At 46.1% G+C, this 15,210-nt stretch overlaps 1 protein-coding gene across 1 annotated transcript in view; it reads right to left on the bottom strand.

Annotated features, from left to right (window-relative positions):
• Nucleotides 1-14,836, bottom strand: part of BTNL9 (butyrophilin like 9) — a 27,494-nt gene extending 12,658 nt beyond the window's left edge. The window contains exons 1-4 of the mRNA XM_055126624.1: nucleotides 14,743-14,836; nucleotides 10,784-10,916; nucleotides 6,531-6,878; nucleotides 3,626-3,907 (exon numbers count right to left, since the gene is read on the bottom strand). Coding sequence (XP_054982599.1) covers nucleotides 3,626-3,907; nucleotides 6,531-6,878; nucleotides 10,784-10,898 — 745 coding nt within the window. The 5' untranslated portion in view covers nucleotides 10,899-10,916; nucleotides 14,743-14,836. The remainder of the gene's footprint in view (nucleotides 1-3,625; nucleotides 3,908-6,530; nucleotides 6,879-10,783; nucleotides 10,917-14,742) is intronic.
• Nucleotides 14,837-15,210: the final 374 nt, after the last annotated feature.

Raw genomic sequence — 15,210 nt, 5'->3', positions numbered from 1 at the left:
CCCCCGCCCACCGCAGTTAGATACTTAAACCCACCTCCCCCACGTGTGCTTCCTTTTGGACCCGGCTGTGGAAGGAGCATGATGGAGGGGCCCGAGGGGGCGCCCTCGGACCCCAAGCAGCCCACTGAACTAATTCCGGCATGGGACCAGAGACCCCACGGCGTGCTGAAGCTGTGGGACCCGGGCATCCCCCAATTCTTTTAACCTGTCTCTCTCTCAACTCCTCCCTCCTGAACACAGCGCAGGGGCCGCGGTTTTCCTGAGCGCAAAACGGAGACGCCGAGCCTCTCTCTAGGTTTCTCCATCTTATGAGCACCATAAAAGGGTAAAAGTTTATAGTGATGTTATTTCTGGTTGTACTTTCCCTGGACTTTATACAGAAACCCAAAACCGCGCGGCCGCTGCCGCGGCCGCGCGACTTAATGTCATCTTAGTATGAGCAATATGTAATGGTTCCTTTCTTATGGGGCGAACTTTTGTGGGAGATCCTAATAGTAAGTCTGTTGCTGAAATATTGAAGGCAATCATAGTGGTAGCCATCTCACTAGACTGAACTAAGCTATATCCCCACGCCGGCTGAGAAGAAATTTTCTTCTTTCTCGGGAAGAAACGCGGTGTGTCATCAACTACAGTGTGATGCCCATTAAGCAAACAGACCTGGTGGCGTGGGAATGGGATATAAGGGGAAAAATTATGTACAAGGAACAGCGGGACGCTGGTGGAATCTCGAGCCGGAGCCGACACCAGCGCAAGACCGTCGGTTCCAGAGACTGCTTGCAGATACTCTACAAGTCTATCAACTAAGCCAGAGCCCCACGCCTGCTGATGACGGGAAATAACCATCCTTTTCGGTTTTTTTTTCCCTTGTCAGGCAGCGTGGCGATTACTAAAACAGGCGTGAACTCGGTGGCGCGGGGCAAGGGGGAAAAAGAAAAACTATGTAACAAACAGCGGGACTTAATATCTCTATATTCTTAGCAATGGAGAACTATCAAATGCCTCCTTGGCAATAGGACTGCTTTTCTTTTTTGGGGGAAACCCCAACAATGGTAGTGAGTTGTATGTTGAAACATGGAATGTAATCGAAATAAGGCGTAAACGAAGTGAAACATGTCATATGCAAGGGTTGGGACTGGGGAGGTGGGAGGGGGCGGCAGGTATACTGGGGGGGTTGGTGATGGAAGATGGGCACTGGTGAAGTGAAGGGTGTTTGAGAACTGTATAACCGACATAATCCTGAGAACTATGTAACCCTCCACATGGTGATTCAATAAAATTAAAAAAAAAAAAATATATACTTACAGTCCTTCTCAAATGCTTTTAACAAGTCTGTGGTTTGCAACTAGGACTAAACCCATAGCTTGTGTTGGCCTTCAGATACTGGCTTCTATAACATTTATGTAAATTAAAATGTTCTCCTTGCAAAAAAAAAAAAAAATAAAAAAATAAAAAAAAATAAAAACCTCTTCTTGTGACAATGTAGGCAAACTGGTTACTTTGAGGACAATGTGTTCACCATTTTCATTTCTTTTTTGGTGCTCAGGGCTTACTGGCACAGGCTCTTATTCAGGGAGTGAATCCCTCCAAAACAACAACAGTTAACACCCAAAATATCAGTAGTTTGAACACCAGTAACCTTACAGTCTAAGTGACAACACAAAGAGAAATCTGGAAAGCCCCAGAAAACCAACATCCATATCTAAGTTAAGCTCTCAAACTCAGAAACTAGTTACTAAAGGTCATCTTTATCTCAAAGTCTAGATGCCCCCAAACTCTGTCTGCAGGTTGGCCTTCTAGGACAGATGGCAGACCAACCAAAGTGTGAATTATTTAAAATTAAAAAAAAATTGTATTAAATCACCGTGAGATATAGTTACAAGCTTTCATGTTTGAGTTACAATCACACAATGATCAAACACCCATCCCTCCACCAGTGCACATTTCCCACCACCAATATCCCCGGTATACCCCTCCTTTTCCACCCTCCCACTGCCTCCATGGCAGACAATTTTCCCCATACTCTCTCTCTACTTTGGACATTATGGTTTGCAATACAGATACTGAGAAGCTATCATTTATCTTACTTTCAGCACACATCTCCCATCCCGACCAATCCCTCCAACCATCATTTACTTAGTGATCCCTTCTCTATACCCCCTCCCTTCTCCCCCAGCTCATGAGGCAGGCTTCCAACTATGGAGCAATCTTCCTAGCCCTTGTATCTACTGTCCTTGGGCTTCAGTCTCATGTGATGTTATTTTATACTCCACAAATGAGTGCAGTCCTTCTATATCTGTCCCTCTCTTTCTGACTCATCGAGTGAATAATTTTGAGGACTGAGAGACAATGCTGCCAGGGATCTAACCCGGGTCTGCCACATAAAAGGAAATTTCCTGTTCTCTATACTAGTTCTCCAACCCCTAGTTCACCTTTTCCCAACTTGCTGAGTTATTGTTAATAAGGCTTTGAATCCAGAGTTATGTCTCCTGATTGATCAGTCCTTGAACAGTATTGGAACCCAACCTCTGCCGGTCCATAACTGCATCTTTTCATAGAAATATAAAATGCACTTATTTTTCCTTTGGATGAAGACAATGAGCTAACATGCCAATCCCCAGGTGAGTTTTGCATGAGATCTGTGCTTTTAACTACTCTTCTCTCTGTTAGAGTATCTATGGATGGCTGTGGAAAATGTCCCCAACATTGAATTTGTCCTCTTAAGGAAAATTCATGAATATGAAGGCCTTTGTTCCTAGATATGGCCTCTCTTTCAACTCACTCCCCAAGGGGCACCCTCCCCACACATTAATACACATACACAACTCCAGAGATAACTCAGCACCTTTCCCTGCTTCCTTTTCTCTGAGTCCCTAACACCTGTCACCATCTGAAGACATTCACTCATTTAAATTTTTAATGAGTCTCATGCAGAATAACCCCTGAGCACTGCCACACCAGGCAGTGCTCAGGGGTTATTCCTGGTTTTGCACTCAGGAATTACTCCTAATGGTGCTCAGAAGACCATATGGGGTGTCGGGGATAGAACCTGGGTTAGCTACAAGCAAGGAAAGCGCCCAACCTGCTGCATAATCTCTCCAGGCCTCGAAATCATTCACTCTTTGCTTGGTCTGCCATCTGTCCTGGAAGGCCACCCTGCAGACAGACTTTTGGGGCATCTAGTCTTTGAGATAAAGATGACCTTTAGTAAGTAGTTTCTGAGTTTGAGAGCTTGCCTTAGATATGGATGTTGGTTTTCTGGGGCTTTCCCAGATTTCTCTTTGTGTTGTTACTTAGACTGTAAGGTTACTGGTGTTTAAACTGTTGATGTTTTGGGTATCAAGGTCAACCCATTCCACCCAATGCTCAGACCCAGTACCACTGTGTCCTTTTGAATAGCCTTTGGAATATAGACATGGAAAATGTGGCTGCTGGGGTTGAAGTGATAGTATAGAGAGTAGTCTTATTGCCTTGCACATGGCAGACCCAGGTTCAACCCCTGGTACCTTGTATGTTTCTGTGAGCACCACCAGGAGTAGTTTCCGAGTGCAGATCCAAGTGTAATCCCTGAGCATTGGCAGCTGTGGCCCCCAAACCAAAAACCAAACCAAAACAAAAGAAGATGTACCTGCTATCTGGACCACAAACTCTTTCTTCTGAACCAAGAGGGGGTTGTGGATGGAACAGGATACGTTATTGTGGGCCCCTCGATAGACCACCACAGAAGTTTCCAGACTGAATAGGCCTTGAGCATCCTCGATGATGGCTTCAGTCTCAGGTGGCAGGCACTGACCCCGATGGTTCCTCCAGTGAATCTGGGGCTTGGGGTACCAGCCAGTGGAGCTGCACTTCAGCTGGATTCCCCCCTCTTTAAAGCCCTCAAGAGAGATATGAGGGTCTGAGCCCAGTCCTGGAGAGAGGCAAGAGTGGATAAGACAAGAAGTTGGATGTGAAGTTGGTGCCACATATACCATTTCCACTTACCTCAGCACCACTAACTGTGACTCTTCAGGCACGTGTGGCTCTGAGCCTCCTCATCACACACACACACACACACACACACACACACACACACACACACACACACACACCCCAGAGAATTGTAAAGGATGGGGCTGGAGTGATATCACAGCGGGTAGGGCATTTGCCTTGCACGCTGCCCAACCGGGTTTGATTCCCAGCATCCCATATGGTCCCCCAAGCACCGCTGGGAGTGATTCCTGAGTGCAGAGCCAGGAGTCAGCCCTGAGCATTGTGGGGTGTGACTCAAAAAGCAAAAAAAAAAAAAAAATTGTAAAGGACAATGTAAATCAATGGTGCCACATGGGTCATGTGATGAACTCTACCCATGAAAAACATTCGGCAACCAAATAGGGGCTTCACAGGCTGCAAGGCTGACTGGGAGTTAGTAATGTTCTGCAAGAACAATCTTCTGAAATAAGAATTAATCCCAGCCACTATTTTTCTGGACATGTAATCAGTTTGATTTTATTTATTTCCATGCATCCATCTATCAACCATCCGTCCATCCATCCGTCCATTCCCACACCCATCCACTTACCCACCCACCAATACACCCACCATAGCCAGTCACCTAACTGCTATGATTTTATTTGGGCAAAGTCACATCTTAATACTTCAAATGTTTTTTTTTTTTAAATAAAGGTTTGAGTGAAGCCAGGGAGAAGGCTCAAAGGGCTGGAATGTATGGGAGTCTGGGTTTTGAACCCCAACACTGCATGTTCCCCCAAGCACTGCTGGGGTGATTCCTGACCCCACAAGCACCAGACTGAGAATAGCCAGGAGTACTGCCATATGTGACCCCAAGCCCCCAAAGCTTGAGGAATCCATCTGCAGAAGGCGAAAAATTTCCCTTGCTTGTCACCCCATTTCATAGATTGCCTCTTTTCTCTCTGGAATCCCACCAGAATTCAAGTGCCTGTGTCACAACTTCTCCTTATTCTGTTGGAGCTGGTTTTAGATTTTGAACATGAAAAGCTAATATGGCTTCCATGTAAATACTGTAGAAATTGCAAAACTTTTAGATTTATATTTACAAAAGTGCAAATGTAAATATGAAATACCAGACTCTCTCTACCTACTCCATACCATGGCACTTCCATTCCCGTAAGCAATGCCTTAATTTTTTTAAAAATCTTTTTCCAGGAATAAGCCTTGAGCACTGTGAGTATGCCCCGTTGCCCCCCTAAACCCCTAAAAAAACCAAATTCACAGAGTTGAGGTGTGAGACATAATGAGGAGCAGGTAAGGGGAAGCGGATGTGTTGAGAGCAGTGGAAAGAGCTGTTTGCTGGAATCATGGGGAGGGGCCCTCTGGGACCTCTAAGCCCTGCATCCTTAGACCGGTTTTAGAGCCCTTTGCCCACACGAAGAAAGCTCACAGGCCTGTCGCTATACTGGTATCTTTTATTTTCCTTCATTTTGGGGGCCCGCACCTGGCAGTGTCCAGGGGTCACTCCTGGCTCTGTGCTCAGAGATCACTCCTGGGGAGGATTGGGGGATCATTTTCAGTAGCAGGGACCAAACCTGGGTAGGGACGTGAATTTCTAGTTTTCTTTCTCTGTATTTTTCTTTCTAACGCAAAAGTTTATATACTATAAGACCTCTTTTGCATCTTGATTTTTTTCTGGTATCAGCCTTCGGGAAATCAAGCCATGCCAACCTCTGTGGCTTGTTTTTATTCTTTTAGTTGCTGAATGTGGGTAAATGCTCTTTTGGATAAAGACCCCAAATTTAGGCATTCCCATTGACATATACTGACAAATAAGGCTACAAAGATTAAACTGACACAGATGATTTGTTTATCCTGGGTCTTTCAGGGGCTTCCACTAGAAATGACTGCGCTGTTACAGGTAGATGCGCAGAGGTTCGGGACCTTCCTCCTATCATAAAACCCCCAAGGCTGGGATAGTTCCCTGGGGCAAAGCAGTGTAAGACTTGGAATATAATGGGATGCAAACATACACTCAGGGAAGAATAGAATAGCAGAAAAAGAATAGACTAGATGATGACTGCAAATATGTGTCTAGGAAAGAACAGAATGAAACAGTTCAGGGCATGGGCTGGAGAGTACAGTGGGGAGAGCCTTCGCCTTACACGAAGCTGACCTGGGTTCATCCATCCATCCTCCCCCACATCCTGTGTGATCCCCCCCTGAGCATTGCCAGGAGTGATTCCTGCGTCTGAATCAGGATACCCCTGAACACCATTGGGTGTGGCCCCCAAATTAAAAAAAAATAAAGCAAAACAAACAAAAGTCCCATTTAGGGCTTTTAGATGTAGAGGGCAATGTAGGCAAAAATAGAATAGTAAATTATTAAGACTTTATACTTTAAAGGTACCCCCTGATTTGCTGTGTGAAATTTGCTCCCCCCTCCCGTTCCCCAGCCCCCTCTCCTGGCCGCCCAGCCTCTGCTCCTCAAGTGCCTATTGAACCGGACATGCTCATTCACTGTCCTAATGTCTCTGTCAATTTAAACAATGGCTCAGGGGTTGGGGTGGGGAGGCCCCTACCTGCTACCTCCAGCTCCCACACGGCTTCCCCAGAAAAATGGCTGGAGAGGAAGCGGCATCCATAGGGACCCTCATCGGCAGGGAGGACTCCCTGAAGGTGCAGGATCACACTGCCGTCGGTGATATCATCCCTGAAGAGTTTGGTCCTGTTCCGGAACTGCCCCAGCTGCTGGTGCAGGAGCTCTTGTCGCTCCTGGTACAGGTGCACCACTTCCGAGTCCTGGCGTCGGAACCAGAGAATCTCCATGTCCTCGGCATCCTGGTACGGTGACAGGTGGCAGGAGAACTCCACCTCATCCCCGACATGTGCCAGGATGGATTCCCCAGGGCCGACCACCCTGAGATCCTCTAGAAGGCGTAGATGGAAGAGAGGCTCAAATCAGCTTGCTGTGAAAGTCAGTGTGCCGGAGCGGGAGCACACTCGAGGGAGGTTACAAACAGATATCGCTGTGGGGCTGGGCAGGCTAAGAGTTGAACCAACCAACCACTGCACATGTAGCTTTGGGGACAATTATGTACATATAGCCAAGGCATTCAATGAAATGGAATCTTTAACCACCCCCTCAAGATACACCTATTAAGCTTTTATTTGATTTTAAAATGCACAGTTGCATACATGTTCAGAGAGAAAGATGTGAAAGAAAATAGACCTAATTGTTGGGGGGGTGAACATTTTTGTTTGATGGAAATATTAATTTTCTTATTTTTGCTTTGTCTGATTTTTTCAGTCTAATGCACAGATACAGTTCCTGTAATCACAAGGGTGTTTAATCTATGGGGTTTCCCTGTTTCATGGGGCTTTTTATTAAAGATTAAATCCTTTCTGGGAGATTTTGATTTATAAGTGAAGAGGAAGCCTAATTTACCTTGTTAGCTGCTGTGAGTGGTCCCATTTTTTAATGCCCCATCCTACATTTTTGATTTCCTGAAAATTCCTGGGCTCTTTCTGATACATAGAAAGTTCAGTGCTGTGTCCCCATTGTGGCCCTTTTTCCTAAGAGCTATATTTTTGCCGTTTCCATACAATTTGCTGTTCCCATACCAATACTCTGTCACCTGGATGTAGCAGGTAGATTAGAGAAGCCTCCCCCACCTCCCCATGGCAATGGAATTCCTGGGAGTAGCAAAACCACAGAAACCTAAGGCTGTCAGGACCCAATTGTGGCTTCAGCAACCAAGACTTGATAAAACCTTCACCTGGAGCTGGCCCAAACCAGAGGAGGCTGGACCTACCCACCAAGAGAAGATCCGGTAGGAACAAAGGTCAAGAAAAGGAGTTTCAAAGAAGACCATCCTAACTCTACGGCCCTCGGCAACCACCCTAGCAATAAACTTTTACCTAGTTAGAATGTGGGCAGATTGGAGAAACCCTATACAAGCCATCTTGGATAAAGGAAATATGCACATATGCTGCCTGAGCCCAGGTGCTGCTTGTGCCCATGTGGCAGAGCCCATGTGACACCCAAGCACATATGGTGCCCCATTTCCCCTCTTGAGATGTGTACTGGAGCTCTCTCCATCTTTGGAGAAGCCCACATTCCCTCTTAAACATGTTACTCCCTTTCTCTCTTCCTTCCCCTTCTTAAAACCCTCCACATAAACTCTGTCTTTACTTCACTGCTCATCTCCTCCTGAAATTCCTTTCTATGAGAAAAACAAGGATCAGGAAACCCTGGGTAAGGCCTAGGACTGACTTCCCCTTCCTGCCAAGAGCAATTCCTCTCTTCAGCTGAATCCCGAGAGATTGGGTGGTGGGGTCCAATTCCCGTGCCGAGAAGAACAAGGGGACGTGAGGTGTGGCTTGACAGCCACCTTGTGAGGCTAGTGGACTCGAGGTCCATGCCATCTCAGGCTTTACCAGTCCTAGCTTTCCCAGATGATCCTGGGGTGACAGAGGCAGATCAGGAGAGAGTGACCGTCTCTCTCCTCCCCGCCCGCATAAGTCACCCATGGGGGCCCTCTGACTTCAGCCTCACTAGTTCTCCCTCTTCTTTGGCTTCTTTATGTTTCAGGCAGGAAGATGGGGTGCGGGGTCGGGGGGGGGGGGGGTGGGTGGGTGGGGGGTGGGGGGCTATAATGTGTGTTTTGGAGAACACAGCATCTGAAACTTGAACCAGCCTGAAGGCAGGGAGTCCTTTGACACAAAGGAGCATTATCAGGAGCCTGGAAACCCATTGAGATGTAGAATTCCAGGCCTAGAGTAGGAGGCTTCCTAAGAGAAGTGGGGGCTGGGTGCCCTGGGAGGCTCCAGCACAGCAACTAAGCCAGGGGGAGAAAATATCAAAGGAAGACCATCAGCTGTACTGAACTCCCTTGGCAACCAACTCAGGAGCCTGGAGAGATAGCACAAGGTAGGGTAGGTAGGATGCTGGCCATGCACGCAGTCAAACCAGTCTCTGATATCCCATATGGTCCCATGAACGCACCACCAGGTGTAATTCCTGAGTGAGAGCCAACAAAAGTATTTTTTTCACTAGGGCCAGGGAGATGATTCAAGGGCTAGAGCATATGCTTTGCATGCAACAGGACCATGTTTGATAATTGACACCACTGAGTGTGACACAAAAAAGAAAATAAAACCCAAGAGCTGACCACTTTTGGCAGAAGGAATTCAGAAGGTAGAGCATGTGAGAAACATTGGGTTCAGTCTAGGCACTGGTGTGGCTCTGGTGACCCCTGCCAAGCACTACTGTGAGTAGTTCCCACAACAAAGAAACAGCATTTCCCAACTGGTTAAGTTCAAGTGATGTAGGCAGGCAGGCTAGGGAATCCCCCAACCTCCCCACATCATGGCAATGAAATTTTTGGGAAGTAATAAAGCCACTGATCCTAAGTCTTGCCCACCTTGGATACAGAAAGCAAGATCTGAGAAGACCTCCTCCGGTAGCAGACTCTAAGAAGACTGGACTCCTCCTTAAAGAAAGAGCCTGAAGTAAATTACTGGAGAACCCTCAATTTCTTCCTTTAATCTGATGAACTCTCAGACCAGAGAAGGCTGGACCCACCCACCAAGAGAAGATCCAGCAGGAACGAAGATCAAGAAAAGAAGTCTCAAAGAAAACCACTCCCAACTCTACCCGCTTAGCCACAACCCTAACAACAGACCCTTATCTAGCTAGAAAAACCCACGTGGGGCACTTGGAGAAACCCTGTAAAAGCCACCTTGAACAAATGAAGAGCGCGCATATGCTGCCCTAGCCCATGTGCTGCTTGTACCCATGTGGCTAACACATGTGGCGCCCCCCACTTCTCCCCTCTTGAGGTGTGTACTTTCCTAACTAACTGGGATGTGCATAGGGGCTCTCTCTGCCCTTGGAGAAGCCCAGCGTCTTTCTTGAGTGCATTAGTCTCTCTCGCTCACCTTCTCTCCCTCCTCACCTTCAAAAACCTCCGAATAAAATATGTTTTATTTCACTGCTTGTTTACTCCTGAAATTCTTTTCTGCGAGGCAAGAAAAAAACCCAGTAACCCTGGGTAAAGCCTAGGACTGACTGACTTTCCTGCAAAGAGCAATTCCTTGTCCCAACCTGAGTCCATGGCTCCCTGAGAAATCGGGTGGCGGGTATCAACTCCTGTGCCAAGAAGACCAAGTGGACATCAGGTGTGGCTTGACACCCATCTGGTGGGACTGGTGAGGCTTTGGCCCATGCCAAGTAGGGGCTCTCTCGGCCTTTGGAGAAGTTCCGCTTGAGCACATTACTCTCTCTCACTTCCTCTCCCTCCTCACCTTCAAAAACCTCCAAATGAAATCTGTTTTACTTCACTGCTTCTCTACTCCTGAAATTCTTTTTGTGTGAGGCAAGACAGGAACCCCGAAACTCTGGGTCCTGAGTGGCAGAGGCAGCTTGGGAGAAAGTGATCTGTCTCTTTCCTCCCGGTCTCACATAAGCCACCCATGGAGCCCACCGACATTACAAGCACAGACTCAATAAGTTGGAAAACACTTTTGAATTTACCATGGAAATCTCTTGCTAGCCCTTTACCTCCTGCTATTTTTTCATCCCTTCTATGAATTTCCTGGCACCCTCCTGCTATCTCTGCCAGACCAAGGGGCTGTGGGGATCTGGTAAGTCTATTTAGTGTGGTAAGAGGTAAAGGTAGAATGGTGCTTTGGGCTGGAAGGAGCGTACGTAGATGTAGACTGGATGAGATAACAATACCTTAGCCTTGGGAACACCTGGTAGGCAGGGTGGGCACGAGCAAATGTGCCCTCTCTCATCTCGACTTTCTGGGCAGCGGATCGGATATACTACCTGAGTTGGGCTCCCCAAGCTGGAGGAGAAGAAAGCTGAAAAGGAGTTTGAGGAAGAAGAATCTGCTAGGTAGAGGCATTTTCCAGAAAGAGTCCAGGGAGAGTGGACATTCCATGTCTTCCAAGGGAGGCACCTGGAGGGAAACAGGGAGATGTTAGAGTGATGTAGGAAGTTAGAACTCGGCCCATCAGTGCTGAGTTATGTGGGTGCCATGACTATTACTGGTCTACCCATAAACTTTGTTTTTTGGGGTATTTTTCAACACCAAAAGTGGTGTTCAGGGCTTGTGGGGCCCTCCAAGGTAGGTATCATTCAGCGTAGCACAAGCACCACCATTTCTAAGTAGCAGTCACTTTGCACCCAAAGATTGCTTAGTGTAAAATTTGTACAGCCATGGTCATGACCTTGGGGCCTATCTCAGGATTACAGAGTTAGCTAAAAACCTTGATGCACAGCAGGATGTGGAAACCTGTGGTCGGTCAGTCCTCGGAGAGAGATGAGACATGAACCCCTAAATAATAACAACCAATAGGAGTTTGACAAGGCACTTGCCCAAAACAAACCAACTGGAGGTGGCAACCAAGTCAAAGGTCACCAGGAAGTTAGCTAGACCACCAAGAAATCAGGGATAAAAAGCGTACGAGAATAAAGGAGGGGATCGCTCTCCTATTAGAGGGGACAGTCCTGACCGGTCAGCTTTTTCAGCTTTCTGAGCTTTCTCAGTTTTCTAAACTCAATGCTTGCTTGCTTTGTGCCTAATAAAACTTTATACTACAAAGCTCATTGCTTTGTGTGGTCTTTTGGATATGAGACCTTAACAGGCTTACTCCTGGCTCTGTGCTCAGGGATCACTCCTGGTGGGCTTGGGCATCATAGAATGCTGGGGAATGAACCTGGGTCACCTGAATGCAAAGTAAGCACACTTCCCACTGTACTGTTGCTCGGGCCTGCTTTATTTTTTTTCTAGTTATTTTAATATAGAGCCTTACTTTGTTAAAATCCCAGTTTTATGTGACAGCTGTTCTAACTTTATAAACATCACTACTAAAGGTGCCATTGGTCTTGCTAGGACTTAGAGCTATTAGGGTCAAGGGTCCCAAAGGAAGTCCCTTCTGAATTCAGTATTGTTTGCAGCCCAAAATAGAGTCATGCATTGTGTGGGCCCATCAAGGCCCTGATAACTTTTCCCAACAACGGGAAATCTATAAGGACTTTCAGATGCATTTCAATTCTCTTTGCCCCACCTGCTCTCACTTCCCCTTGGCCTGGAACATCAGGTGCATGAAAAAGGAGAAACAAAGAGTTTTTATCTCTCAGAAGTGGGTGTATGCCTGGCAGCTGCCTGCCAACTCCAGTCAACAGGGAACCTTCTTGCTCATGCCAAGTCCTCAGGTGAACTCTCCAGCCGTTCCTACGCGTCTGGGGAGTTAGTCAAGACCAGCTGTGGGTGGTAACTTGAGTTCTTTGGAAGCAGTGATATGGTGCTACATAGGCTCCACAGTGGGAGTTGCAGGTGTTTTGCAGAGGTGGCACGTGTTGGGTAAGGGATGCTGTCACCTCCTTGGGACTCCAGACACTGGAATTTGTGGAAGATCTGTGGATCTTGGTTGTGATGTAACAGGATGATTTCTGTAACAGAAACTGCTATATGGGGAAGGAAGTTGTCAATGTGTAAACATGCATATGCACACATATAAAAAAACACACTGAACACTTGCTATCCACCAAGCATAGCTATACTGAAGTGTTATTTATTTATGTATTTATTTTACTAATGGGAAACTGAGACACAAGGAGACTAAATAACTTGTCCTCCTCCAATATTGGAGAGTGTGAAGTGGGGATTATTCCCACTGGATACAGTTTTCTCACCAACTGTGCTCTGTCAGGATAGTCTCCCCCCAGTCCTCCTGTCCCCTACATCCCAACTCCTCTTAAGACTGCCTGGTCACTGACTTAGTGTCATATCTGAAAGCATCTCATATGCATTAAAGATCAAGTCTGAGTCTCTGGGTATCAGGTGGAGTCAGCCTAACTATCTAGCTATCAACAAATTGACCAATCAACCACCTACTTGTCAACCAACAAACTTACCTACCTACTTACTTACTCATCTAATTAACCAGTCAACCAACAGATCAACTGAATGACCAATTGACCAAGAAAACTAACCAACCTACTTACCAAACAACATACCCACTCACATAACTACCTACCTAATCACCTAACCAACCAACTGGACTACTGACTAACCAAACTACCAACTAAGCAACCAACTTACTTACCCATTTACCAACCAACCTACCAAATCAACTATCTAAACAACTAACTAATAAACTGATTGACTGATCTACCAACCAACCAATGAACAAAAATCTAGAAACCTCACAGATGACAAAACTCAGAACACAATCAAACAAAAATATCCTTCAGATATGTCAATAACATCTTCTTGGTGGCAGGACTCTGTCCTGGGTCCCTTCGTTCCCACAGTCTTGAAAGTCTTCAGTGGGAGGGAATTGTTAGCGACTCTTTAAAGGGAATGAAAAAGACTGAGTTCTTCTTTCTGTCCTGTAGGGCACCTTACTAAAGTTTGCCCTTTCTGAACTCACTATGCATGGATAGGGCTCCTTTTTTAAAAAAATTATTTTATTGAATCACCATGTGGAAAGTTACAAAGTTCTCAGGCTTATGTCTCAGTTATACAATGCTCAAACACCCATCCTTTCACCAGTGCCCATATTCCACCACCAGAAAACCCCAGTATACCTCCCACCCCCCACCCCCCACCCCCGCCTGCATAACTGATAAATTTCACTTCATTTTCTCTTTACCTTGATTACATTCCATATTTAAACACAAAACTCACTATTGTTGTTGGAGTTTCAACACACAACTCACTATTTTTGTTGGAGTTTACCCCCAAAAAATACGGTAGGGCTCCTTTTTGAAGTAGAAGCTCCCTTGTGAGGAGAAACACTTTTTCATTGATCTATTCATACCAGTGAAAATGAATTATAGGTTCTGTTTCTGGTGGGGCAAGGTTATAGATTTGATGTGCTGGAGTTACTGAGAGGGTGGAAGATCCAGTGAGAGGAGGGATGATTAAACAGTGAAGCCTGGATGGAACTGAAAAGGTTCCACTTGGTTAACAATTTACAGCTCTGCTCTAAACGTTATCCAGTAGACAGCCCAGGTGGAGTTCATTCTCCCTGCTCTCTATGGATTATCTAGGATGCTCCCTCCTGAAGTCATACAGGGGGAGGAATCAGGGTTGTCCACACACTCACACTGAAAAAATACATCACCCTCCACCCAGGGGAAGCCCTTTCTCTTTCCTTCTTTTTCCCCTGAACTCACTCCTATTAAAATTTCCTATTGAAATTTTCTGTTCTGGAGTCTCAGTCCCCATAAGAGACCTGCTGTTCTCTGTGATTTCCAATCCTGTAGCTATAGAGTTTGTTTAGGGAGGACTAGTTTTGGTTTTTCTCACCTCATGAACTTGGGCTGTCCAACAAAGCTGTGCTTTGCCTTTTTCCTGAACTATCCTAACCTACCACTGGAGGTCATATCTTTGTACTTCCTTATCTTCCACACCCTGAGCTCTCACAAAATGCAGTGCTCCTCAAAACGGCCAATGAACACTTACAGATTTTCTTTAATTTGATTTCAGGACTTCCACAAGAGTATTTCCGCCCCTGGTTTCCAAGGGAGGTGAGCTATCCAAGATGGATGTCCAGCAAAGCTTGAAATAGTTTGAGAGGGAAAGGAACAGATGGGTCAGAGCACTTCCTTCTCTAATGAACTTGTTAGAAGGAACATTTATCTTTGCTTCTGCTGGAGAAATCATATTTTAACCAGGCTCAGCTGCTAAGATGGAACAAGGTTAACTCAAAAGCCTCCCACCAACATTTTCTTGGTTTTTTTCCTGTTTTCTACAAGGTAAGTGAGCCACATACCTGGCAGGTTGCAGCAAAGGGTCCCCCAAATATCAGAGTCCTGGAGATCTCAGCCCCCCTGTACAGGAGATGGTTGTGAGATGATAGTGTCCTGGTCTCAAATGTTAAGATCCTCTAGACCTGAACTGGCCACTGAATTAGGGGGACCAGTTGATTTGTGACAGATCACTCACTCATCTACCTTCTACCTTGAGATGAATATTTGCTCTGCCCTTTGCTATAAATACCAAGATGGATAGAACAAAACGAGGAAGTCTATGTCACATCCTGTCCCGGTGAGAAAATTGTGAATTGAATTTCCATGGAATAAAATGTCCCTCCAGGGTTCTTAGAAGTGGGGGGAAAGGTAGCTGTGCTTGGTAGATACCATGAGCTGCAGAGCTTGAGGGCAGAGAGAATACGCTGCTCCTGACTGCCTCAGACTTTGGGGCTGTGGAGAGACAGGATGGCCAAGCTAACCCCTCTCTT

The sequence above is a fragment of the Sorex araneus genome, chromosome 2 (assembly GCF_027595985.1).
Source record: "Sorex araneus isolate mSorAra2 chromosome 2, mSorAra2.pri, whole genome shotgun sequence".
Lineage (NCBI taxonomy): Eukaryota > Metazoa > Chordata > Mammalia > Eulipotyphla > Soricidae > Sorex > Sorex araneus.
This window is presented reverse-complemented; position numbering and strand designations above follow the sequence as displayed.